We start from the raw sequence: 27,902 nt of genomic DNA, 5'->3' as shown, positions 1-27,902 counted from the left end.
TATATATATATATATATATATATATTGGTAAATGCAGTCTTTCGACGTTACGAACATATATGCAATTTTCAAAGGAAAAGCTTGGCAAATATAAAACCTTCGACGTCAACACGATAAAAAACAAAATTTAAATATAAAACAAATGAGAAACAGAGTTTTGCACTCTTATCTATCCAAAATTTCAAACAGGAAAACTATATTACGGAAAAGAATTGAAGTATTTCAAGTATATTTTCAATTCAAAAAAACTAGCACACATAATACCAAGATATTAAACAATAGGATAAAGTTCACTTGACCAATAAATTGAACATATTTGTAAAAACAACACGATGCTGATGATAGATTACTGCTGTTTGCATTCAGGAGGCCTATCAACTTGCTGAGCATTTCCTCCAGTCTTCTGCAATTTCAGACCAAAAAGAACACAAAAATCACACAATACAAAGATTTTCTGTAAATATAATGATACCAAGCGTTTAGGGGATTTAGATAATTGACAGTACCTTACGCCCAGCTGCAGGCTACTCAGGTCAAACACAACAAGAAACAAGTCAGCTTTCAACTTCAAAAAAATAAAAAAAAAAAACAATAAAAAGGAGAATTAAAAGAGAAAAGTCACCTTCTTCCTCGTTCTGGCTTCCTCTTCCTCTTCCTCTTCCTCTTCTTCATCCTCTTCTTCCTCATCATCCTCATCTTCATCCCCTTCATCATCATCTTCTGCCATATCTTCAAAATCCTCTTCATGAGCTGCCTCTCCAGTGAACCATGAGACAGCATGGGGGATGATCTTATCCCGAATAGTGGAACTGCACCCAAATAATTGAACAATGAACTTGGTCCCATAAATCATTTTTTTCACAGCAGGTGAATTATTAGCAGATTCATCGGAACTTTTCTAGCAAAAATGATTACAGAATTTCCTACCAAGTGGCTAAGTTGCTGCTTGGTTAAAAAAAAAAAAAAAACAGTAGTAACAAGGAAAATGGCTCACCCAATGTCGTAGTCTTGCTCCATCAGGTCCTGTAGCTGTTCAGCCTGTCAAAAAATAATTTTGTAAATAAAAGTTAGTACCTTTATTTATCCTGTTTTGATGTTTCAATATTGCCAGAATATATTAGTTGGATGGTAACATACAGCCTCTTCTTCAATTTCTTCATCATCATCAGGGACTTGGGGAGGACTGAAGAAATTGAAAAAACTCTCGCATGATTCGGTTTTTGTTATTGGTTTGGTGTTCTTAGATCCTTTCTTTGGCTTCTTTTTGAGAATTTTCTGAGTCAAACATTTTCCTGGTAGCCATTCAATTTCAGTCCTGCAATAGATATATTACGTAAAACCACATTAACAGTGTTGAATAAAGCAGTATTAAGCGTTAACGACCTACTAAATATTATATATAAACTGCATACCCTATAGCTTTCTCTAGAATAGGTTCGTCGTCATCAATCATGTGATATGTTTTGGTTAGAACAGAATTCTTGAAATAAGGATTGGAATTGAAGAAGAATTCGAGCTTAAACCCCTTTGGATCATCAAGCTTGGACCACTTAATATCTCTAAGATATTTCAGAGCATCCTCATCACGCTCATGAATCTGATCTCATTGCCAAAGTAGACAATTTGTAATTAAATAATAAAACATTTATAAAAAGAGATACAAAAGATCCTGCCACATTTCACCAACCTCTTCAGATAAAACTTCGTTGGTTTTCAATGCCGTGAGCCAAAACTCAGGCACACCTTTTCCTGAGATCAAAACAAGCAGATCAGCACAGAAATGTGGAGAAGACGTAGAATTTCAGAACAAGGATAAAAAGATAGATAAACCTTCATTTGCTTTATCCTCAGCGGCATCCTCTGCAAGGTCATCAGCAACACCCTCAACTTCAACCACACCATTTACAATCTCATACCTCTGCATGCACACATATGTTACCCAACCCGAAGTCATTAAAACAACAAATATTACAGCAGGGTACATGAAAATGTGAAAAATAAAAAACTCACCTTGGTGTATAGAGGCTCATAAAGCTTTTGGTATTTGGCCTCAAGGGCTGCTCTTTCCTCATAAAATTTAGCCTCAAGCTCATCATGCTCGGCCTAAACATTTAATCACAAAAACAGCATTGTTAGATAGTTTAAATGATAACAGTGGCTTTCTTTTACTGTTAATTGCATTCTTAATTTGTCAGATCTTATCACTTGAAAAGCATGTAAATAAAAACCATATGAGCCAGATAAACTCGGAACATGATATCCATATATTTATATGCCAAGCATACTCGAGAACACTTGAAGAAAAAGACAATTTTAACAAATCATAAATATGCAACCAAGAAAGCTTGGTCATTCCAGCTATCAACATCCTTAAAAGGAAGATCCTCATCAGCTTTTCCTAAAATATATATAATCACAAAAATCACAAGATCTTTCAACAACCAAGTTAAATTTTTACAAAATATAATGAGTGGCTGAGAAACTCAAATAAGCAGGTGGAGTGGGATCAAAAAAATTTTTAAGATGGATCAAAACGCACTTTTAGCAGGGGAGCTGCATTATCAGTTGTTCTACATGTATAACTCCCTTAAACCTCCAAATCTTCATTTATTCCATTTAGCTCTCGATCATCCCGTATACAATTTCTTTTACCAAATCTTCATTTTTTCTTAAATTTTTGTTGTATTTTGTAAGCATTATAATAGTTAGAATTAAGCCAACTCTAAAGTTTATAATTATTTGGGAATTTTTTCCCCGCCTTCACTAATCAGTATTGTTCTATATTAATGATAATTTTATTTTATTTTTTTGTAGCTTTTCCAATTTTATTTTAATAGTTATAGAATTTTTTTAGGTTAGCATATTAAATTTTGTATATTACAAAACATATTTCTAGACAATAATAAGAATGACATTAATAAATTAGTTTGTAGTAGTGTATGCAAGAAAAATGACTATGATGAGCAGGTGAGTTTGACACTTGATGTTATTTATTGATGGAAAAACAACAGCGGACTTCACATTTACATATGCTAACAAGCAAATCATAACTATTTAAATTTCAAATCCAACATCTACAGAAAATCTCTAACTTAAAATTTTACTAGTGTTACGCTATGATGGTCATCTAATACAGTTAACTTAATACATCATATCCAGTTGAGATATTTTTTGGTGAAACGTATTACAAATAATGAAGTTTGTGAGATATTATTATAGGAGAGTAGCCAACAAACTTTAATCATGGATGTAAAAGTTTTTAGAGTTCTAGTAGAAAATAATAATGTCAATGCTGTATCTCAAGACCTTCTATTGTGCTGGCCAGGGCAGAGAATACACAAATCTATAGATTAATGAGATGCACATACATTATTTTAATAACACTAAAATTGAATTGATTGAATTGAGATATCAAATTTACTATTTGCAAACCCAAAACTATGTCTTGGATTGCACTTCTGATTATTCAAAAGAAAACTATCACAAGCAATCTTATATCGGGCACCAATCTTATATTGTTCAAGAATATTGATGTCAATCTTTATATTGTTCAAGAACATTGATGTAAAACTGACAGAATACCTACCACGATTGAATGCACAGTTAGAACCTCATGTGAAAGCATATGAGACCATAGATAGTGGCTCGAGTCAAAGATTCAATAAATGAAGAGGTTGATGTGATGCTATCAAAGTTGAATCAAAAGTTCGTCAAATTGTCAAGCATGAGTTAACACGCAAACATGCATTGATCAATGTTGAAGTAGTTGATGCAATGCAATCTAATAATAACACTGTCCGAGAAATTCACATAGCACAGAGTGAGATGCTAATGACGTATGTGATGGTACAAAAGTTTAGTGAACAACAGCACAAAGGGAAATAAATCCAAATGATCTATACTTTGTACGATATTATTTATATAATGATAAGGTTCAATTTTCATTAAATGGTTGGCATATCAATAATTTGAATATAAAAAACATACTTCAAATAGGAAATTAACAAGAACAAAAATCCTTACATCCACATAACAAACACCCACAAGCATTTTACAAGCCAGCAAGTAGGTGGGGCCTAAAGGATATCAAGAATGGGCAGATGCATGCATCTTATAATGTATGTTGGTCAATGAAATTGTACATCTAAGTTTATATGTAACCATATTGCTCTAGTGATATGCCAATCTCAAACCCAAGAAAATCACGGGGCGCATAAAGACATTAATATTAGGGTTTCTAATATCAAAGCATGGAATGCACAAAAAAAGGCATTAAACTAGTATTTGCTAATTATAAGGACTTTTATCAGACACACTATCAATCATGTAGGGCATGTCAGTATTTACAAAATATAAGCTAGTACAAGTATGGAATTTTCAAAGTATGTTTTGTGCATTTGAGCCGTGCATTTCTCGTTAAAAATTCTATCATATCCTCCCAGTACAGATTCCATATTTCTATAAGAAAGTACATATAAATGTCATTAGCATCAATGTGAATTTTAGACTATTCTTATTAGCATTTATGGTGGTTGAATAGTTAGTAAAACAAGCATAGAGAGAATACTAGTGAAATATGTGGGTTATGCGAACTTACAAGCCATAACAGTGCCACTTATTGTATTTTACAAATAACCCATAAAATAGTATGTATGTAACTTATTTTATATTAAATTTTATCATATAATTCTACTATTTTTTATCGCTAGATTACTTCTTTTCCATAGGAATGGTCGAAAGAGATACGTAAATAGAGTGAGACGTTATGATACACCTTAAATGAAAATTGTGGATCAAGTGCTACTAGAAGTACATCAATCTAGTGAAAACTTAAATGGGTCTCACTGAAAAACACACCCATATATGATAATTGACCTTAATATCAAATGTTCTGAATTTTACAATGTTGAGTTTGTAACTTTGTATTCTAATATTGAAGTTTATATGACTTTAAAAATATACTATAAGAGAGGCAGCTAGCCATCTCCATACTGCCGATGAGCAGTAGCCTTACAAAACACAGGAATTGCCTGCAATTGATTGCATTACAATAAATTTGAACAACATCTCATTAATGCATCAATCAAGTGTCAGTGTTTACATCAAGTTTGAACAACATCTCATTAATGCATCAATCAAGTGACAGTGTTCCATAACAATCAAGTGACATGTAACTTTGTATTCTAATATTGAAGTTTATATGACTTTAAAAATATACTATAAGAGAGGCAGCTAGCCATCTCCATATTGCCGATGAGCAGTAGCCTTACAAAACACAGGAATTGCCTGCAATTGATTGCATTACAATAAATTTGAACAACATCTCATTAATGCATCAATCAAGTGTCAGTGTTTACATCAAGTTTGAACAACATCTCATTAATGCATCAATCAAGTGACAGTGTTCCATAACAATCAAGTGACAGTATTCTAATATTGAAGTTTATATGACTTTAAAAATATACTATAAGAGAGGCAGCTAGCCATCTCCATATTGCCGATGAGCAGTAGCCTTACAAAACACAGGAATTGCCTGCAATTGATTGCATTACATTAAGTTTGAACAACATCTCATTAATGCATCAATCAAGTGTCAGTGTTTACATTAAGTTTGAACAACATCTCATTAATGCATCAATCAAGTGTCAGTGTTTACATTAAGTTTGAACAACATCTCATTAATGCATCAATCAAGTGACAGTGTTCCATAACAAATATATTACACTTGACTATAGAAAAGATGGAAATCAAGCATCCTAGAAGTATAGATCCTAATAGGAGTTAAGATGGGTGGCTCAACTTTAGACGGTGGTAGTATTAGCCAGACAACGAACTACTAGGAATAGAGTAGTTACCGGATGAATCACCGATTCTTTCGAATGGGTTTGACGTAGGCACAAATATGCATTACCGCTTAAATGACTTGGATAAATGTCTTTTGGTCAATGTCCTTATGCAACACTGTTGTCTTTCAAATCCTTAGGTTCATGCCTCACATATCATTTCGTTCGTGCATCAAAGATCTGTTTAAATTCCTCTATTTCAGCAGATGGTCTTATCGTCTCATCCTCTCATAACGCAATTGTTGCTTCAGTCTGCAAACGATTCGGCTTGCCCTAGCCTCCACATCAAGATTCATCGACTTGCAAACCACCCGACCTCACATCATGTCAAACGCTTGGAAATCGAGAGTTGTGCATCACCCTTTATTTTATGTTCACTACTCCAAATGAACAGTCAATACTAAAAATCCGCTAGTTTTTTGTTCCAGCAATTATTCTTCTTAATTCAAACTTCACAATCTTATCATGGTCAAACAGGCATGCATCACAATATTCTTCCTCAAAAGTTACATCAAGATCCGAGCCTATATCTTCAGCTACCAAACTTGAAAACTTCTCTCACGTGGCCACGAACCAGAGAAGGCATGGCTATAATTTCTTCAATGGTCAGTCAATCCTCATGTACATATGTTGCAGATGAAAGTAACATCTCACAGGAAAACTCCAAAAATGATTGATTCCAAACATCGAGCTTAGAAACTGACCACACTGTTATGTCATGGTTATTAAAGTCCATGACCACGAAAATTGAAGAAAACTTCCTACTTTATAGGACAGCTAAAGAGATATGGGAGGTCGCACATGAAACTTACTCTAGCACTAAAACTCCTAATAGGTATTTGAGATTGAGACCATACTACATAAACTATATCATGGAGAATGAGTGTTATTCAATATCTCAACACTCTCTCTTGTTGGTTGCAACTGGACATGTACGAGGTTCGTTCTTGAAAATGCTCTGATAACTTTATCGTATAAGAGAATTAGAAAACAAAAAAGAACTATCAAATTTTTCCATGAACTAACTAAAAACTTAGATGAACTTAGGAGGAGAACAATGGTAATTAAACCCATTCATGCCACTTGAGAAGCCTTTGCAGAAGTTTAAAAAGATGAGAGCATAAAGTTTAAAACCTAAACAATCACAACACACCATCTGTTGAGGACTTTGCCTTGTATACTCAAATTAACTTTCAGAGTAACAAATCCAAGAGGGGACAAACATGGTGTGACCATTGTATGTAACATGGTCATGTGATGAAAAAATAATACAAATTGCACGATAAACCTGCATATTGGAAGCCATCTAATGGAAGCTATAGTGGGGAGAATCATGCAAATATTGTTCACAATCAATAATAATGCAAAAGTTAGTCCCTTCACCAAGGAGAAAATTGAGACGCTACAGAAAATGTTAAGCCATTGCTACAGTTCTGGACAAGTACCACAATCTTCTACCGAGCAACTGATTAGTTTATTGGCACACCAAGGTATCTTAACACATGCTCTTACTGTTCAAAGATATAAACTAAAATCTTGAATAGTTGCCTTTGGTGCTCCAAATCATATGACGGGAGATCAATATCTTCAAATATTACAACACATACACTAGTCACTAGACAGTTCGAACAGTTGATGGTTCATTCTCTCCAGTAGCAAGAACAGGATCAGTCAAATCGATAAAGGATTTTAATCTTTCCTCTATTCTTTCTATTCCAAAATTTGACTGCAATTTACTCTCAATCAACAAATTTACTAGTAACCTAAAATGTTTGAATAAATTTTATTCCATTTTTTGTGATTTCCTAGAAGTGGATTTGAGAAAGATAATTGGCAAGTGCTAAGATGCATGATTATTTATATCTATTCAAAGAAATGATCTCATCGACATACAATTTCATCCATCAAATTGGAATTAGAAACTAGACTAACAGAACAAAACTTGGAAAGTTAAGTCATGTCAAGGCATTTTCGCCTTGTTCATCCAATCTTTGCTTATATTTAAAAAACATTTTCACATTTAAATATCAATAAAAAGTCTCATTTCTATCAATGTGAAACATGTTAACTTGCAAAACATACTAGACATGTAGGTTCTAAACTACAATACAAAAGTTCACGTCTTTTTGTTATAATTCACAGTGATCCCAAGTAAAAAAAAATATAAACAAGGCATGATAGTTTCTATCATTCATAGATAATCATACTAGAGCGACAACCACCACTATATTTCAATCATTCCACTCCAAGATACTTACTTGATTCCAAAACAAAAATTCAAGTTCTTAAAATTGATAATGTTAAAAAGTATTTTAGTTAGTATGATTCATAGAAGTTCTTATGTGGATACTCCTAAGCAAAATGGGGTCGTTGAGAGGAAGAACATACATTTATGTGAGGTGGTATGTGCCATTATGATATTTAATCATGTGCTTAAGAATTTTTTGGGGGAAGCTATACTCACAGCCACATATCTCATCAATAGAATGCCTATTCATGTCTAAAATTTCAAATCCTTCGTAATGTTCTCATGGAATCTTATTCACATATTCATTATTTTAGCTCCGACTTACCAATGAAAGTCTTTGGTTGTTCTGTCTTTGTTCACATCCACCAACACCGCACTAAACTTGACCCCAAATCTCTTAGACGTGTCTTCATTGATTACTCCTCCAACCAAAAAAGATACAAATGCTACTCTTCAATCACTAAGAAAATATAAAACTTCATGGATGTCATATTCTTCGAGAATCAATCTCTTTCTCAAATATGAAATTCAAAAGAAAAACTTGATGGAACATTAAATTTGAGATCTTCTCCAATACACTCGAACTCGAACAAAATCCTCAACCAAATCCTACCGCTCAACCAGTTGCACTTGAAGAACCAAACTTTTATCACTTGACCTAATTGTCACCACTCCACCTCAACTTGACAGCAGTGATCAATAACTTCGTGTCTGTACTAGAAGAAAAAAAGCCTACTAAGCATGTGGAGGCACCATGCAGATCAGGAATAGTCAAGAATCTGAACCCAAGTCCTCATGCACCTGAAAATCAACATAGTATGGATTCTTTATATCATGTCCAAAGATGCAAATGATCATCCAATCAAAAGATATGTAACCTATGGAAAGTTGTTATCATCTTAAGTGCTTTTGAGACAAATCTTAATAGATTGCAGGTTCATAACTCTATTCAAGAAGCTATAAAGATTCCAACATGGAACAATTAGTTGAGAAAGAAATTTAAGCTCCAGAAAATAATAACGCATGGACACTTACAAAGTAGTTACCTCATGGAAAAAATCATGTAGGTTGCAAATGTATATTCACGAGTAAATACAAAAGAGATAAAAGAGTAGAAAGCTACAAAGCCATATGGGTAGTAAAAGGCTTCAAACAGTCATATGGGATTGACTATCATAAAACTTTTGCACCTATTATTAAGCTCAACATTGTTCAGGTTCTACTCTCTTGCAGTAAATCAAGATTGGTCCTTATATCAATTGTCAGTAAAAAACGCTTACTTAAATGGGAACCTTAATGAAGAAGTCGACATGTCTAAACCGCAAGTTTGAAAAATAGGTTGAACAATGAGTTGATTTACAAATTGAACAAGTCATTATATGGCTTGATAAAATCTCCTCGTACTTAGTTTGACATGTTTGTTAAGACATCAATTACAAAGAGATTGTAATTCACCCTGTTAATCAAATTATTTTCCAAACCTGGAGGTACGACATGTAAACTTCTTTATCAAGATCCCCATTTACTAAGATTGTGATTACAAATAAATATCAACAATGTCAACCTAATCATACATTATTTGTTAAATCAAATGCTATGTGCAAAATTATTATTCTCATAATATATGTAGAAGATATTATCTTAACAAGTGATGATTCGGTGAAAATTATCAGACTAAAAAGGATGCCTACAACAGAATTTGAGATCAAAGACATCTTGAATCTCTATATTTTATGGGAATAGAGGTGGCTCGATCTAAGGAAATTGTCATATTTCAAAGGAAATACATCTTAGACCTATTAAATGAAACTTGCATGCTTGGATGTAAACCTGCTGAAACACATATGAATTTTAACAAAAAGATAAAGTAAAAAAAACACTCTCAAGTTGACAAAAGAAGATATCAAATACTTATGGGTAAAACTATTTTATCTCTCACACACAATACTTGATATTGCAAACTCAATCAGTGAATTAAGCCAGCATATGAATAATTAAATGAGGATCATTTAGAAGCAGTGAAAATATTCCTGAGATACTTGATGATGACCCTTATATATGATTTGCTCTTCAAAAGAACTAAAAATTCCGAGGTTAAGATATACACAGATGCTAGTTGGGCAAGAGAGGTAACTGATTGGAAATAAACCACTAGATATTGTTAATACATCTAGGGCAATCTCATCAAGTGGAGAAATACATAGCAAGCTCTCGTAGTAGTGTAAAATCTAAACATCATGCTCTTGCACTAGAAATATGTGAGAGAATTTGATTCAAAGGCTATTAAGGGAACTTAAGTTTGAAATGAAATGCACGATTAAGATGTTCGGTGATAGCCATGAAGTTATTAGTATAACCAAAAATCTTTTACATCATGACAGAACAAAACAAATCGAGATTGACCAACACGACTTCAGACTACTAATATTCTCATCAAGCACTACCAAGATCAATCATGATGAAATTGAAAACCTCGCTTGTTTGTGTCAATCATAATGAATTGAAGTCCACGCTTGGTTTGTACAATATAGTCAACCCAACTTGAGGGGAAGTATTGAAAAGTGTCAATTCGCATTAGTAAGGACTATATTTCCTTTCTTCAAAATATATTAAACTAATAGTGTTTCCTTTATTAGATATTTTCTTTTCCTAGTTTCTTATTTGGAGGGATTCATATTTGATTTCTTTTCTGTAGTACATATATGCAGCAAGGTGAAATGTTTGATTTGAGAGAAATAAAAAATTCCTTCAAGAATTCTACACAACTCTATTAAAATTTGCATGTCATTGATTTACAGCTCCAATATTTATATATGAAATATCAAAATAAACCTCAAATACCTAGTTAAAATCAGCTAACATGTACAAGTGCATTTGTAAGTCATTCATTCATAACTTCTAAAAACACAATGAGTATACCTTGTCCGACAAAATTCTCCTTCTAAAAGAAAGAAGTAATAAACCATGATAATATTGAATCATCTCGGATTTTGCTGGGTTGGAAGTATTAGAGTAGCATAGTATCCTACATGTATGCAATTTCACTATTTTGATATTTGATTTAAAGCAAATAAAATACAAAGTAAAGTTTTAATGTATTTAAAATACCACAAGCCTCTTATTTTTCCTACTTTCTGAAATCAATCAAATCGATCAAAATAAAACTTTGTGCTCTCCTGGATGTAATCACACCTCTGATCTCCTTGCTCACAGCACCATTGATCATACAGTCCATTGTTGTCCAAATCATCATCACTATCATTGTTGCACATGACACTCTTCTCATCCTTATTGTCCCTCCAATCACTCAAGTTTTCATTAGCATCACAATTGGTTGTGTTAGATCACCCATTTCACATATGTTACACATTTTATCACCCATGCCACACATATCTCAATCATCCAGTCATGTTGAACTGGTTGCCAATGTATTACAAGCATCTTGTGTTTCTTGTCAATTTTTTTACATTCAACCAAGCAAGAAAATAATAATTAATTTAACTTGCTTTCATTTCGCAATCAATAAAACAATTTCAGGTAAATGAGGTACACTAAAATACATGCATTCTAAATACATCTAACCAAGTAGCTCCTTTAAATTTTTTTATTATATGTAAGCAAATCAAAAATGTTTTAAACTTGTGAATGTTGATAGAATTTTTCTACTCATTAATTATTTTCATTTTGTCACAACCAATAGATCTTTCTTCATTTGTTATTACAAATCTAAATAATATCACAAAAGATTAAACAAGCTGCACTTTCATGTTCAAATATAATTTATCTTTTCTTCTTCAAAAAATATCCTGAGTTACACCAAACATTCCTCCGTACTTTTTCTATATATCAAGATATCATCAAAATACACATACAAAGGTCTAGAATATAATTCATCATTTTCATATAAATACTTAATACATTTATTTAGTCCGAAAAAGCACAATCAACCATTCACATACACAGAGTTCCAACTCTCTAAAGTGCAAGAGATTTTGGAATAACGCAAGAATATAAACTCCCTAATAAATACATATATTTTCAGCAAACCATCCACTTGACTTTAAATGCAGTAGGTTCAATTAAATTCATCCCGCAATATAACAAATTGGTGAAAAATTATCCTAGGATCAAATGAAATGTATAATTTTTACTTTAAGATTGAGATATTACATTTAAAGATAATCAAAATAAAAATATTTAAAATCATACAGCAATTCTTTACAACTTCAAGTATAATCAAACTTTCTACAATTTCATCTTTATATTCTATTGCCTCCAAAGCCAAATCAGCCTTCGGACTAACATTTTCAAAAGCAGGTCGACTTGACATATGCAATAATTTCCTCAATTCAATAAACAAACTATATTATATGTTAGTTTGGCATTTTGGTAAACATTCCCCTTTCATTACTTCCGAAAATACAGATATTAGATTTTTGTCTAAAGAAAATAGCATATACAACAACAACTAGCCTTTATCCCACTAAGTGGGGTCGGCTACATGAATCTTTTTTCTCCATTGCATCCTACTGAACTCCATATTTTCATTTAATTCTAATAAATTAAGATCATTGTTTATACAAAATGCCCAACTCTTTTTAAGTCAACCTCTGCCTTTTTTAACATATGTTGAATCTAGAACATCTACTCCCCTAACCAGATCATCAAATGGTCGGCGTTTACTGTGATCAAACCATCTAAGACAACTCTGTCCAATCTTGTCTGCCACTGGAGCTACATCAACCCTATCACAGATATATTCATTCTGCATTTTGTCTCTAAGTATCAAGCCACTCATCAGCCTAAACATTCTTATCTCAGCAACACTTCAAATTTGTATTATATTTCTCTTTTAAAGGACAACATTCTGCGTCATAGAGCATTGCAGGTTTCACCACCATATTAAAAAATTTTCCTTTCAGTCTAAGCGGTATTTTTCTATCACACAATAGGCCCAATGCATTCCCCCACTTCAAACATGAAGAAATCCTCTACTTCAACTTAAATTCTACTAATAAAATTCTCATCTATATCACCATCACTGTGAACAATAGACTCAAGATATCTAAAAAGTTCACACTTTTTAATGATTTGATCACCCATAGTTACAACTATGTCACCAAAGCTACTACTACTAAAATTACATTCCATGTATTCAATTTTTGTTCTACTCAAACAAAGACCCTTAGACCCCAATATAGACTTTCATAATTCAAGTTCTTTCCTGAACTCTTTCTCTAGTCTTAATTAGAAGAAAGATAGCATCAGTGAAAAGCATACACCAAGGTACATCTTTCTGTGAATGTCCAGTAAGTGCATCCATAACTAGAGCAAAAAGATATGGGCTTAAAGTTAATTCCTGATATAATTCAACTGAAATAGGAAAATACTTGTTCAATCCTCCTGTTCCAACACAAATAGCAGCTCTAGTATACATATCTTTAATGGCTTGAATAAAAGTCATATCAACACATTTCTTCTCTATTACTCTTCAATGGACTTCTCTTGGAACCTTATTGTAAGCTTTTTCTAAATTAATAAAAATTACATGTAGATCCCCCTTATTCTCTCCGTACTTCTCCATCAAACCTCTCAATAAATGTATAACTTCATAGTAGACATACTCGGCATAAATCCAAACTGATTGTGAGAAAACTTTGTAACAAATCTTAACCTATGTTCAATTATTCTTTCATATTACTTTAAAGTATGATACATCAACTTCAATCCTTTAAAATTTGCACACTCTTGTGCATCCCCTATATTCTTAAAATGGGGACCAAAAAACTCTTCCTCCACTCCTCAGACATCTTTCAATTTTTAAAATAATATTAAAGGGTTTAGTAAACCAAGAAACTCTCAAATCTCCTAAATATTTCCACATTTCAATTGAAATATCATCAGATCCTGATTTTCCACCCTTGGTATTCTTTAAAGCCTCTCCACTTCTTTTTTTACTAATGTGACAGTATAAATAAAACTTTTTTTATTGTTAACGATATTAAAATCACTAATTCAGATCATATTTTCATAAACTTTATTTAAAAATATAACAAAATAGCTCAACTACCTATGTTGAAAATCTTCTAAGAAAAGCATTTTTTTTTCATTTTCATCTTTAATAAATCTTTACTTTTTTTCTCTTTGCTTGACTAGTTTATATATGTATTTTTCACCCTTTTTAGTATCTAATCAATTATAAAGATCACTAAAAACAGATTTTTAGCATCATAAATTATTCTCTTAGACTCTCTACGGGCCACCTTATAATATTCTTAGTTCTCTAGGCTTTTATATTTAAACCAATTTTTATAACAATTTTTATAACAATTAAACCAATTTTTATAACAAAATTTCTTATATTTTATCTTTTTTTGCATATTATTATTCCACCACCAACTATTTTTATTTATAGAAACTTTTTTTTATTCTTCAAGTAAATCTTTTGTCACTTGCTTAATAATATGTTACTTTATCCCACATAAAATTTGTGTCTTCGTGAACATCCCAAATCTTGAAATCTGAAAGTTTACTTATAAAAATAATTTTATTTGTGTCTTTTAAGTGCTACCATATGATTCTATGACAATGATTCCTAGTATTTTTTATCTTGCAACTCTTCATCTTAAAATTCATGACTAATAATCAATATTGAATACTTAAATTCTCGCTTGAAATGATCTTACAATCTTTATATTCTCGATCATCTCTTCTTATAAAAAAATAATCAATTGTATTTTATTAGATCCATTTTAATAAATAATAATATGGACATCTCTCTACTTAAATAAGTATTAGCAATAACAAAATCATATGTTAAAGTAAAATCTAATATGACTCAACTTTCTTTATTAATCACTCCAAAACAGTAGCCATCATGAATATTTTTAAAATCTTCTGCCACTCCACCAAAATATCCATTAAAATTCTCCAATAAAAATTCTTTCTTCAGGAGGTATCATTTGTATTAATTCTTTAAGGACATTCAAGAATTTTTCTTTTGAATCAATATATAAACCTATGTGAGGAGCATAAACATTTATAACATTAAAAATCGTAGTATCAGCAATAATATTAAGGACTATAATATGACTCAACTTTCTTCATTAATCACTCCAAAACAATAGCCATCATGAATATTTTTAAAATCTTCTACCACTTCACCAAAATATCCATTAAAATCCTCCAATAAAAATTCTTTCTTCAAGAAGTCATTTGTATTATTCTTTAAGGTCATTCAAAAATTTTTCTTTAGAACCACAATATAAACCTATTTGAGGAGCATAAACATTTATAACATTAAAAATCATAATTATATTTCTAACTCTATTAATTTTTACAACATTATCTTTCAACTTCTTATATATAATTACACCTATAACATTTCTAGTGTGACGTCTACCTGAATACCAAAATTTAAAACATAACTATCAATCTCTTTAGCCTATTATCCAACCCATTTAGTTTCTTGAATACATAAAATATTTATCTTCCTATGCACCATAATATCAACTAATCTACTAATTTGCATATGAGAGTACTGATATTCTAAGATTCTATGCTAATATTAGTTTCATGGACTAACTTATTTACCCGCATCCGTCCGTAAAACAAATAGTATATAGATTACAAAATCACAAAACCCAAAATAACACGTGCCACATCCAAAGGAAAATATCACGCAAAATTATGTTATTATTATAAATATCAATTTCAACTCAGAGTTTGGCACTGAACAACTATGTTAAAAAATGGAGTTTTATAATCACCAACATCCATAAATAAGTTCAACATGTCTCTTCCAATCATATTCCACTTTAGGATTGGCAGATTCAACAATAATAAGTTTCCAATTACACATATATTGTAGAAGCGTGCCTTTTTGATAATTAGTAACAATTATATATTGATGTGTCACACCTCTGTTTAGAGCTTGATCACTCACTTACCAACACAATCATATCTTGTGCATCTCTACCCGCATAGTGTCTTATTAGTTTATGTGTGCCTTGGTTGCGTTGTATATTTTCGGTTGTGCATGGTATAGTTTTTTTTTATCATATTCCATTGTACATATATATCTCATAAGCTTTATTTTAGACTGGTACATTAAATTTATATAGAAAATTTTTAATGTGAAATACCCCCTCACCCACCATCCCCATCCTCTCTTTATATGCCTTAAACTGATAGAGAATATATGCATTGGTAACACATGAATTGCAGGTGTAATAAAAGCCACATAATCATGCTAACAATTTGTACTTTAAATGACTGTGGATTAGGATTTGCATCAAAATGCTCAATTTTAAAAATTTCCCAAGAGATGTAAAAAATTTACAACATTATAATACTCTAATCAGTATTTAAAAAAAAGAACTCCTAATATCCCCTAAATTTACATGCATGCCACCATCTCACATTAGAACAATCTATATTGGATTATAAATCATTATCACCCTTAGTAAAGAAACTCTTGTTGCAAAAATAAGGGCTAATATGGCCTTGCTCCCCAATAAAGCATCTAAATGAGCAGTCCAACATATAGGTGTGTAAAATTGAACACGTATTGCAATTAGCAACATTAATAGAAACAATGATGCAATTAACAAAACCAAAACATCATAATAGCAACAATAATCATTTCTGTAAGTTCAATTTAAAATTTGTTTAAAAGAAAAAAATAAATTGCGTCAACAATAATCATTTCTGTAAAATAAATTCCTGTGTTTTGTCAATGGTGATCAACAGTCAAATCTCTAGATATCTGATACAACAACTTTTGAATCCCAATGCAAGGGGCTTTCTATCACAAAATCTTCTCCAAAGAAAGGGACAATATCCTTCTTTCAAAGAAGATCTCTGGTACAATCACCATAAAAAAAAAGCGCACACCAAAGATAAATGTTAAAACCCTATAGAAAACCCCAAGAACATGGAGAAAGTGAAGGAGAAAATAAAAAAGGATATGTCTGCCTAGTGAAATCAGGATTCAATTCAAAAGAAATCGACAAATTAAAGAATTTTTCAATTCCTTAAAAAATCATTAGGATCTTAATCTCTTGCTTAGGATGAAATGATTTTTAATTATTATGCTCTTAGTGCCTCTAATTGTTCTTCTCCTTCATTAATCTTAGATTCGAAGGACATCGATCACATGATAAACTGTCAATATATTTTAAACTTACAAACTCGGTCCTAGCAATAGAAAATTAAAATTAGTTGAAGAATCTTTAGAAATTATTGCAGAACATGGTGATAATTTCTCCCAACTTAACCCTCAATAATGTATTACATGTCCCACACCCCAAAGTTAATATTTTATATATTCACAAATTTATAAAAAAACACAACTGTAAATTATATTTTCTAATGACTATTATGTTTTCCAGCATCTCACTGTGGAAAGATGATTGAGCAAAAGATGGGTTATACCTTCTTGAATATTAAAGTCAACTATCACTCTTTCACCTCTTATACTACCAACAACATCTGGACCCAAATTATAGATTAGGATGCCCTTCTTTTAAAAATTTTGCTGTGTATATTTCTTTCATTATTTAAAAATACAAATATTAAGAATTTTCATTGTCAAAATTGCCAAATTATTAAACATTAATATGTTTCTTTTCCTGAAAGTAACTCTACATCTTCTAGTCCTTCTGTATTATTTCATTTTAATATATGGGACTCTCTAATATCATCAATATACCCATAGCAACTAGTTTTATTACATTTATTGATAATTATACTCGAATGAGATGGGTATATTTAATTAAACAGAAATCTGATGTTAACACTAAACTCCCTATATTCACGGTTACGATAAAAATTTTAATTTAGCTCTAAAATTATTTTTTTTAACTGATAATGCTTGTGATTATTTTAATCAAATATTAACATCATTCTTTCGAAGAGAGGGTGTCATTCACAAATCTTCCTATCATGACACTCACGTCACTTTTTGGAAATAACTATGACACTTCTCCAACATAATCAAATAACAAAATAATATTGAGAATAAATCATTGTAACAACTACATATCTAATCAACCAAATGCCCTCAAGATTAATTGATTCCAAAAATCCACTAAATTATTTAAATAAATTCTTTCTTATGAACTTCTCAAAGATCCCTATAAAAATTTTTTATTGCATGCCTATGAACTTCTCAAAGATCCATAAACAGCATAAAAAAATTTGACCTAAGAGTTCTCACGTGCATATTCATTAGATATTTTGTCAAACAAAAAAGGTAGAAATTTTATCATCCACCTACAAAAAAAACTTTCACTTCAACGGATGTTACTTTTGATGAAACTCATAACTTTTTCACTTAAACTCGTCTTTTATGGAAAACTTCTAATTTTGATGATGAATTTGATGATATCTTTCATCTTAGCATCCATGTAACAAAAACATTTTAAATGCAAATCTTATACCAACTAACCCCTTCAGGTCTATACAATAAAGAACAAACAAAACTAAGGGTTAAAATTATACAATTGCGTATTGAGGTTTTTTCCATTTGTGAGGCGAGACGTAAGCCTCGAGGTGATCTAAGGCATAGCCTCACATTTTCAAATTTGTGTTAAATCAAAATATAACTGTAAAAATGATACACTAGCATCGTAACTTATATGCATATTAAAAAAAACATTAATATTCTAGCATTGTAAAAAGTTATAAATTATGTAAGCTGCAAAAAATCATATAATAACTTGCACAAATAAAAATATAATGTAAAAATAAACTAGTTAAGTCATCAAACTAACAATAAATATGAAATTAAAGTAATATAAAATATTACAGTAAGATAAAAGATGAGTTTGACATATTAGAATTCTCTCACTCTTATTGTCCAATCAACTTATTAACATTCATAGATCTAAATAATAACATAATAAATAATCAAAAGTCGGAGCAGCAGGCACTACTGGTGGCAACAGAAGCAATTTACGGTGGTAGTGTCAGCAATAGAAACAAACAGTGGCTACTACACAAGCAATGGGCGGCTATAACAAAAGAAGCAGGTGATCGCTATGGTGGAAGCAACAAGAAGCAATGGTGATGCTAGTAATGCGGCTTTGATTCGTATTCAAAATATCTAATATTGAAGAAAAAAAATCTAAGGGCAAGAGGTGAACGCCTCAATATAATTGAGGCGAGTCCTGCCTCAACCAATGTGAGGCATACACCTCGCCCAAGCTACTTGACGCATATTCATCAAAATATTTTTTTTCATAATTGTGTCAACCTTAGATTGAGCAATTTTAAAAAATGAACCCAACTAAGATCTCCAACAAATCCAAAACTTAAATCGTTATCAGATAACACTACTCAACTCACTACCACAGTTATATCCCATCTCTTAAAAATTAAAAAAAATCCATGAGAAGAAATGAATGCCTTTAAAAAAAAATCATATACGGGAGATCACTAAAATACTAGAAGAAAAGAATACAGTAAGATAAAAAGAAACTTTTACGGTGAAATACAATGCAAATAAGAGCCTGGAAAGGTATAAAAAAAGATTAGTGACAAAAGGATCTACTTAATCATACGGGATTGATTATCAAGAAAAATTTTTCTTTGTTTTTATTCGCATTCCGATAGCCTTAATAACAAATTTTGGAAGGCTCGTACAATAATATTATGTAAAAAATATTTTCTTATATGATAATGTTGAAGAAAAGGTCTATATGAATGCGTCACTAGAATTTGATAGCACTTTTAAATGAATCAGGTATGCAGATTGAAAACAAGCCATATATGGACTTTTCGCTGCTTATCGGCCACAAAACGCCAAACGCTGCGTTTGGGAGACTGCTTCACGCGTGCTTTTTGACGACATGCGGCTGCAGAACAACGAAAGCCGAATTTGCCAGGGGAGCCTAAGTTATATGGTTTTACTTCCATTTCGAGCGTGAATTGTCATCGCTACACCTCTACAATTCCCAATATTCCCCTCTCTGTCCCCACAAATACCCTTCCATACCCTGTCCCCCCCATTCTCTATCGCTATGTAGCTTTAGAGCAGAATCACGGCTCCCTTCTCCCCTCCATCCCTTCTCAATGTTGTCGCCTCTCGCTTCATATCTTTGTATGTATCTCTCATTTTTTGTTTGTTGAGGTGATGGTTTGAGTTTTTCCATCTTTTCCTTTTGGTGGTTTGGTGGTTTGGTGGTTTGCATTTTACCATCTTCTCGGTTTACCTGTTGATGGTTTGATGATTTCTGTTTTACCTCTCACTGTGTATGATATGTCGCTTTCTTGAGAATTTGCATTGCGCTGATGTAAATATCAAAGTTCAGATTAGATAAGTTATTTCATATCATTTTTCTCTTCTTCAATTAGGAAAAACATTTTATGGATAGAAATATGAGAATTGTTCGTTCTTTCAAAAAAATAAACTTTTAAAAAATTGATTTAAGTGGATTCAAATATTAAAATTTAGTTGTTAGATAAGTATTTTCCTTTAATGAATATTTTTTTATTGTTAAGTTGCATATCTATTATATTTTGTCAATTAAAGTCATGATATATTATAATCACAAGAAAAAATGAGTTGAAGATCATCAAGTACTTCGAGAGCTCTGTATTGCCAATGTGACACACGGTGTTTTGAGAATCAATCAATAAGAGAAGATAGATACGGGAAGAGATATTATTGTTGTCTCAAAACAGGACACCTCAAGATTACAAATATTTTTTTTAGGCTGAAGACACGGATGAGTTCGCCCCAGAAAGAGATCAAGGTGAAGAAAGATACTATTGTGGAGAAAAAATTTATGCCAAAGACTTGATCGTCGAGACATAAAGACAAGCATCATTATAGCCTTGTTGGTTATTTTGATGGTTCTTGTTATTGTGGAAATATACATGAAATTACTATCACATTTTATGTATTGCTTAATTTTAGACTTTTCACATGATTTTTTTATTGTTGGATTTGGTTCCGTTATTGTGATGTAATTATTTTGAAAACTGGTTATTCAAATATATTAGATATATATAAGCACAAAACAATTTTTTCATCATAAAAAGTTGCAGCACAGCAGATGATCCAAACAGACGCATGTTATTCAAACAGCGGCTTTCTGACAGCACTTGAGAAGATGCTTATCCAAGCAAACTGCTTCGTATAAAACCAGTACCAGCCCCAAATGCACCCTAAAACAATCGCTAAGAACTTAGTTTGACAGATTTGCAAAGACTATAAAAAGTGTCACATACAAGCAGAGTCAAAGAAATCACTCACTTCATAAAACACTCTATTGATGGTCAAATCTCAATCTTTATTATGTATGTTGATATGATTATTACAAAAGATGACAATCAAGAGAAATAAACCCTCAGAAAAAAGCTTGCCAAAAAATTTAAAATTAATGATTTAGGAAAACTTAAATGTTTATTGGGAATATAAGTGGTTCGATCTAAAGAAAGAATATTTCTCTCCGAATAGAAATATATAATGGATTTATTGAAAGAAGCCAAGATCTCAGAGTGTAAGTCGTGTGAAACACCAACTGAACTAGGAAAAAAATTGAAACTTTATGAAAATAATGTAGATACGAATAATATTAAAGGTTTGAGCAAAATTAATGTACTTACCATACTCATTCTAACATCGTGTTCGCAGTAAGTCTAGTTAGTCAATTAATGTATAAATAAAAAAATTGCACCTTCAAACCACTTATAAAATCCTCAGATATCTCAAATCAAGCCCAGAATAAAAAAAATTTCATACAAAAGATATAATAACCTACAAGTTCAAGGATACACAAGTGTAGACTATGTTGGATCACCAATGAATAGAATATCTACTTTAGAGCATCGTATATTCTTAAGAAGAAATATCATAATTTGGAGAAGTAAGAAACAGCCAGTGTTTCAAGATCAACTGTTGAAGCCATATTTAGATCCATTCCATAAAAGATCTGTGGGCTTCTTTGGGTTAAAATTATATTAAAAAACTTAAAAATCAAGTAAAAATAACTTATGAAAATATGTTGAAGCCAAGTTTCAAGATCAACTGTTGAAGCCAAGTTTAGATCCATTCCATAAAAGATCTGTGGGCTTCTTTGGGTTAAAATTTTATTAAAAGACTTAAAAATCAAGTAAAAATAACTTATGAAAATATATTGTGATAATAAACTGACTATCAACATTACACGCAATCTTGTACAGTATAATCGTACCAGACATGTTGAGATTGATAGGCACTTTAGAAAAGAGAAATTGCAAAGTGGCCAAATTTGTACTTGTCCACAAAAAATTAACTAGTTGACATATTACTAGAGAACTTTGCAACACAACAATTAAAAATATCACAAACAAACATGAAATGGTGTATCTCTACTATCCAGTTTAAGGTGATGTGTTGAATTTCTATTTCAATTATAGCAAAGAACTAAAAGCACGCAGATCAAGACTTTATTTAATTGGATTGTTTACTTATAACCCTCAAATAGCACAGAACTTAAAGCATACAGATTGAGGCTCCGTACCATTAGATTTGTCTCTCTATGACTCTCAGATTATAATATTTGTGCTTTCCTATACGATCACTAGCTCCTAATTATTTGTCCCTCCTTTTTTTTAATTTATTCCTATTTTTTAATGCATTTGGGAGTTGTATGTATACCTCTCCTCTTGTACACAGACGGGAAAGAAATTCTTAAGAGTATTTTTCCCATTACTTATTCTGTACAACTTATGTAATATAAATTATTAATATAACATGAAAAAGAGAAAAGAAAGAAAAACCAAAAATTATAAGCAATAAAAGAAGGAAGCTAGATAAAATGATAAACTTCAGGTGCTAGATATGTAAATACATAGGAATTGTGTGGAATGTATGTAAATCCTTTTAAAAAAAAACTATAGTGCATATTAGCCAATAATACGGAAGCAGGCTAAAAGGATGAACTTTAGGTGATGGATATATAAATACAAAGATATTGTGGGGTACGTATATAAATCTTCTTGAAGAAATTAGTGGGCATGTTAAGAACTATACTTAAAGAATTGTTAATCATGAGAAAAAAAACAGCAAGGATAAAGTAACGCATAAGTTCGCAATCTATCAAAAAAATTATACCTTCGGGGAAAAAAAACATCATTATTAATAAAAAAAAGCAAAAAAACGGGGCAAGCATAGGCTGAAAAACCAAAAATGGCATGTGTAACACCACAAACAATAAGCTGTTGAAATTAGAAGTGGCAAAGAAACCGAATTATGCAACGGTACACTCACAACAAATATATGCATAATATCACCAATCAAGAGAGAAGATAAGAAACCTGGATTTCCTTCAGAACCTCAACCCGCTTCTTGACCTTGGGAGACAAAGTTTCCATCACGTCTGCGTGCTGCCCCGCCAGGCTCTGTAGCTTGTTCTGCCACACACAAGCAAACCCTTTCAGATGATCAGAGTCTCCAAATTCCCAAACAAAGCAACATTTCAAAACAATAACGACAACAAAAAAAAAAACACACACACACACACACAAGAAAAAGCAAAAAAACTCTACCTTGAGAGCATTTACAATGCCCGCCCTGTCCTCCGCGCTAAGACCTGTTACCAATAAGCAGCCTTAGCAACGGAGGAATCAAAAGAGGATAATTTAGGATATCAAAGTAAAATAGATCGATGAGGAAAAGGCTTAACGAAGAAAGACCAGATGTATTGGAGGGTAAAGCAGAGCCCAGATCGGCCATATCGAGATCTCCTTGCTTCTTGTCCTCGCTCATTGTTGCTTCTGAGAGCCTTGCTGACGCCGCGCCGCTTCGTGTATGCCGAGCAACAAGAAGAGAAAAACCCTAAAAGGTAGCGAAGGGGCCCGAGTAAAGAGGGAAACCAGTAGCAACATACGGCCAATTTATAGGGGAATATCACCAGATTTGGGAATAGCTAGCGGAGGTGTGGTTGGATCCTCGGGTGCGCCAACTCTTGCGCTATATTATATTCTGGTGGCTGTATGATGTCCCTACAAAGTTGCATTAATTGAAAATCAGAGGTTTCATAGAGTTCTATCAAACTGACATCTCATAGAATTATGAAATTTCTCATGAAATCACAATGGTTACATATTTTTAAACTGTTTTATTTTAAAGTTGTGGAGCCTCTAACATCTGACCATTTTCTTGTTATTGTCTACTTTGAAATAATTTAACTCCATGTGCAAATTAATGTACAAATATTGTTGAGGTAGCTATCCTAATTGGCATCATCCCTGAGATTTGGACTATCCATGGGGTTGGGGTACCTTTGGGCTATACAATAGATTCAATAATGTTAAGGATGCTTTTAAGGTGTTAAATGGAATTTCTCTCACTATATTTTGAAAAATGCCAATGAGGTTAAGCTTGAACATACCAAATTCATAATGGCCTTGAGAACACACCTCTTTACAAAAAGCTTCTTTATAATGATTTTTCACTCCGAATAAGTTAGTTGATGTGTTGTCCTATGAAAAGGAATGGTTCAAACAAAAATCGAAGTATAGCTGACTTTCTAAAGGGAAGATGATTTAAAATTTCTCTATTGAAGGAATAAGTTTAGGGGCAATTGAAACTATATTTGAGTGTTCTCTCCACTAACAATCTCATCCATTCTCATGAAAGTATTTCTAATGAGGTTGTTTATTCTTTTTGCTCCCTTATACTGCTCAGGAAACCACCCAATCTTTGACTCTGTTCTAATCGTTTGCACTACTCAAATCATGAATGCAATTACCTTATTGTTGAGTTTACTAATGATGAAATCCAAGGTGCATTTACTGTTGTCTGAGATAAACTGTTGGACCGAATGGCCTTACCTCAAGTTAATCCAATATATTTAGGTCTTGGTTAAAACAAATAAAATTAATTATTTTAGGCTAAGTTGGTAGGAATAACAAACAATAATTAGCCATCTTATCCATTAGCATTGTCCTTAATCTACTATGTTGGACCACTTGTATTATTCCCACCATTCATCCTGCAACATAGAGTTAAGTGGTAGTTTGGAAGAGGAGTTTGACCATGGTTTACTATGAATGAATGTGATTGAAGGGGGAATAGAGAAACTAAATAAGAAATTTTCCTCAATATATTCAATCTTCTTCCTTGAGTCTAAGAAACTGTCCAAAGCAAAGCTCAGCCATACACCCTACACTAGTAGATACAACTGTCATTAGACCCTCAATTGAGAATGTTTTTTTATCTTCCTAGCAACCTAAATCATCTAAAAAAATTATATATAGGGTTTTTTTGTTCTATTTACCTAAGAAAATGTAAAGGAACTATTGTGTTAGCTATATTTTACCACAAAGTTGAGAAATTAAACTCTAGCTAGCTATAAGAGTGCTTAGTCTGCGAGCATGTTCATGTCATAATAAAAAAAAATTCAAAAAAAATCATACGAAATCTGTGTATATTTAACTTCTCAACTAACTCCTTAGTTGGAGGAATAAACTTCTTTGGTTTGCCTATATAACATTTTAGACTGAGTGACTCAATCACCTAGTTCATTTCAATGTGGGAGAAAGAAAAAAAAATAGAAATCATCGAATATTTTTAAAAGCAAAATTCAATAGTTAGGTAATCCAAATGAGATTTTATTGGGATTTTAATTACATTTTTTTTGTTATTCAATTAGTTGACCAAATGAGTTAAATTTTAATTAGAGATAAATTAAATGATGAGCACTTTAATTAAATAATTTTAATTTATTTTAGCATGGTCTATGTTTTTAAGAGTTTTTTTATTTGTTGCTTTAAAATTTTTAAAAGTAGTTGGCTTTAAAAAAATTTTAGTTTTCTTTGTTAATAAGGTTATACTACACTCAACATCACAAAATTTTCTCCAGCCCAGGTAAATAATGGATTATAAGTTAAAGATTTTTAAACATTAATTTTAAACCGGCAAAATCCTTATGAAACAAATTGTAATCAATTAAATTTAAGAAAATTATGACACATTTGAGATGTTAATGCACGCTCTCAAATTTTGGAGTTATTTTGCAAATTTAGAGATTATAAAAACTTAATTTTAATTTCTTAAACTTACAAAAATGTCTAGAGTAAATTTGATAAATTTTAACAGGTTTTTAATACATCGAATAAAATATTCTACAATTATTTAAAATTTTAAAATTTTCACACACACACACACACACACACACACACATATATATAGCCAAAATTTCAGCCTTAGACAATTGTAGACATGTTTTATATTTCAATGTATCAATAGTGCACGTATCAACTATTGGTGAATTATGTTATCTTTATATGTTGTTCCTGAGACTAATGAATATGAGATGGATAAGATAAGATATTGTTAAAGTCTTTGATGAATTCATAATTGTTTAATCATTTATGTTTTGTTACTATCAATGCACAATTGCTCAAGTCTCGAAAAGAATCAAGTACCCGAATTCTGATATATATATAGATGAAAAACTTTGAGGATCAATATCATTTTATACTGTCTTTTTTGCTCTCATTGTATCTTGAAGAAGTTTCCCTTATCATTTTGTAAGAGTCTAGTTTCAACATTTTTTTTAACTTAAGCACATTCATGCAAGTACTTGAAGCTGCCATTGTTTAACTTATTGGATCTATGAAGGGCACTGATTCCGTGGGTAAGAAATTGGTCATGAGTTAAAGTCATAAGATTATGCTATGTGAATTATTTGTTTTATGTTTTCCATTGTTTGCATTGGGTTGGATCTAGCTATAATTATGTCAATTTTTTCATCATTTTTCTATTCATATTTTATGTGTTTCAAGGTGAGCATTTAGCTGTTGAAAAATATAATGAGTTATATTCGTGAATGGCAGCACACTAGTCAACTTCGCTTCTATTGGAGTAATGTAAATATGTCTCTCTTTAACTTTCTTCAACTCGCTTTTATTCTCGTAACATGACCGCTTATTTTTATCCCTCTTTTGATCCTAGTTACAAGTTAATCGTTTCACCTATGATGTATGTTAATTAATTATAATAAGACCATTTTTTAAAAATATTTATGGTAACAATGTCGCAAACAATTTTTTGCGACTAACATGTCATATCCAGTTGTCATAAGTTTAGAATAGTGGGCAATCCGCGGAGTGACTACACATTATGGGTGATTATTCGTTTGGTTCAGATGATTTGATTTTCAAACTGGGCAAACCGACTTCAATCGAAATCCAAAATTCAAACTATGCAACCAAATAAAATTTTGATAAAACCTAACCCTAAACCTGGACAACACCTATGTCATATCCAGATTTTCAATTGAGTATACAAAACTCTGCTGTAGCTGCCAATTCGTTTAAACTTAAATTTGATATTATCCAAATGATACAAAACAATCAATTTGGATGAACATCTACTGAAGTTCCTAATTTAAACATTGCTAGTTTTTTAGAATTGTGTGCTACATTTAAATATGATGGAGTGTCAAATGATGTCGTCAGACATATACTTTTTTCTTTTTCACTAGGGGATAAAGCTAAGATGTGATTAAACTCATTAACATCTGGATCTATCATAACATGGGGAGAATTATCAAAAAAATTCTTCTTTAAATTTTTCCCACTTTTAAAAACTGCTAAGCTTAGAAACGATAAACATCTTTTTGTCAGTTTGAAGGGGAATCAATTTATGAAGTGATGCGGTGGGAATTTGTTAAGCTTAATAATAATGATGCAATGTAACCAACCTATAATGTAATTTTAATGAAAATAATTTATCCTTAAAAACCTCTTTAAAATCTTTCTTAACCTTGGCCTCTTTAAACCAAATAACGCGTACCACATATTATATATATATA

The 27,902-nt window shown here is 31.6% G+C and overlaps 1 protein-coding gene across 1 annotated transcript; it reads right to left on the bottom strand.

Moving 5' to 3' along the window:
• Positions 1-199: 199 nt before the first annotated feature.
• On the bottom strand, positions 200-23,960 carry LOC110026872 (nucleosome assembly protein 1;4-like). The gene is made up of 12 exons (XM_020728059.1): positions 23,776-23,960; positions 23,629-23,672; positions 23,398-23,493; positions 2,011-2,103; positions 1,831-1,918; positions 1,688-1,749; positions 1,413-1,597; positions 1,138-1,315; positions 995-1,038; positions 623-809; positions 507-524; positions 200-403 (listed from the first exon to the last, which is right to left on the bottom strand). The coding sequence occupies exons 1-12, from the start codon at positions 23,846-23,848 to the stop codon at positions 347-349; spliced, it is 1,125 nt and encodes a 374-aa protein (XP_020583718.1). The 5' UTR covers positions 23,849-23,960; the 3' UTR covers positions 200-346.
• Between the last annotated feature and the right edge of the window lie 3,942 nt (positions 23,961-27,902).

The sequence above is a fragment of the Phalaenopsis equestris genome, unplaced genomic scaffold (assembly GCF_001263595.1).
Source record: "Phalaenopsis equestris unplaced genomic scaffold, ASM126359v1 Scaffold000402, whole genome shotgun sequence".
NCBI lineage: Eukaryota > Viridiplantae > Streptophyta > Magnoliopsida > Asparagales > Orchidaceae > Phalaenopsis > Phalaenopsis equestris.
Note: the sequence above shows the minus strand (reverse complement) of the source record. Positions and strands in the feature narration are given on the sequence as shown.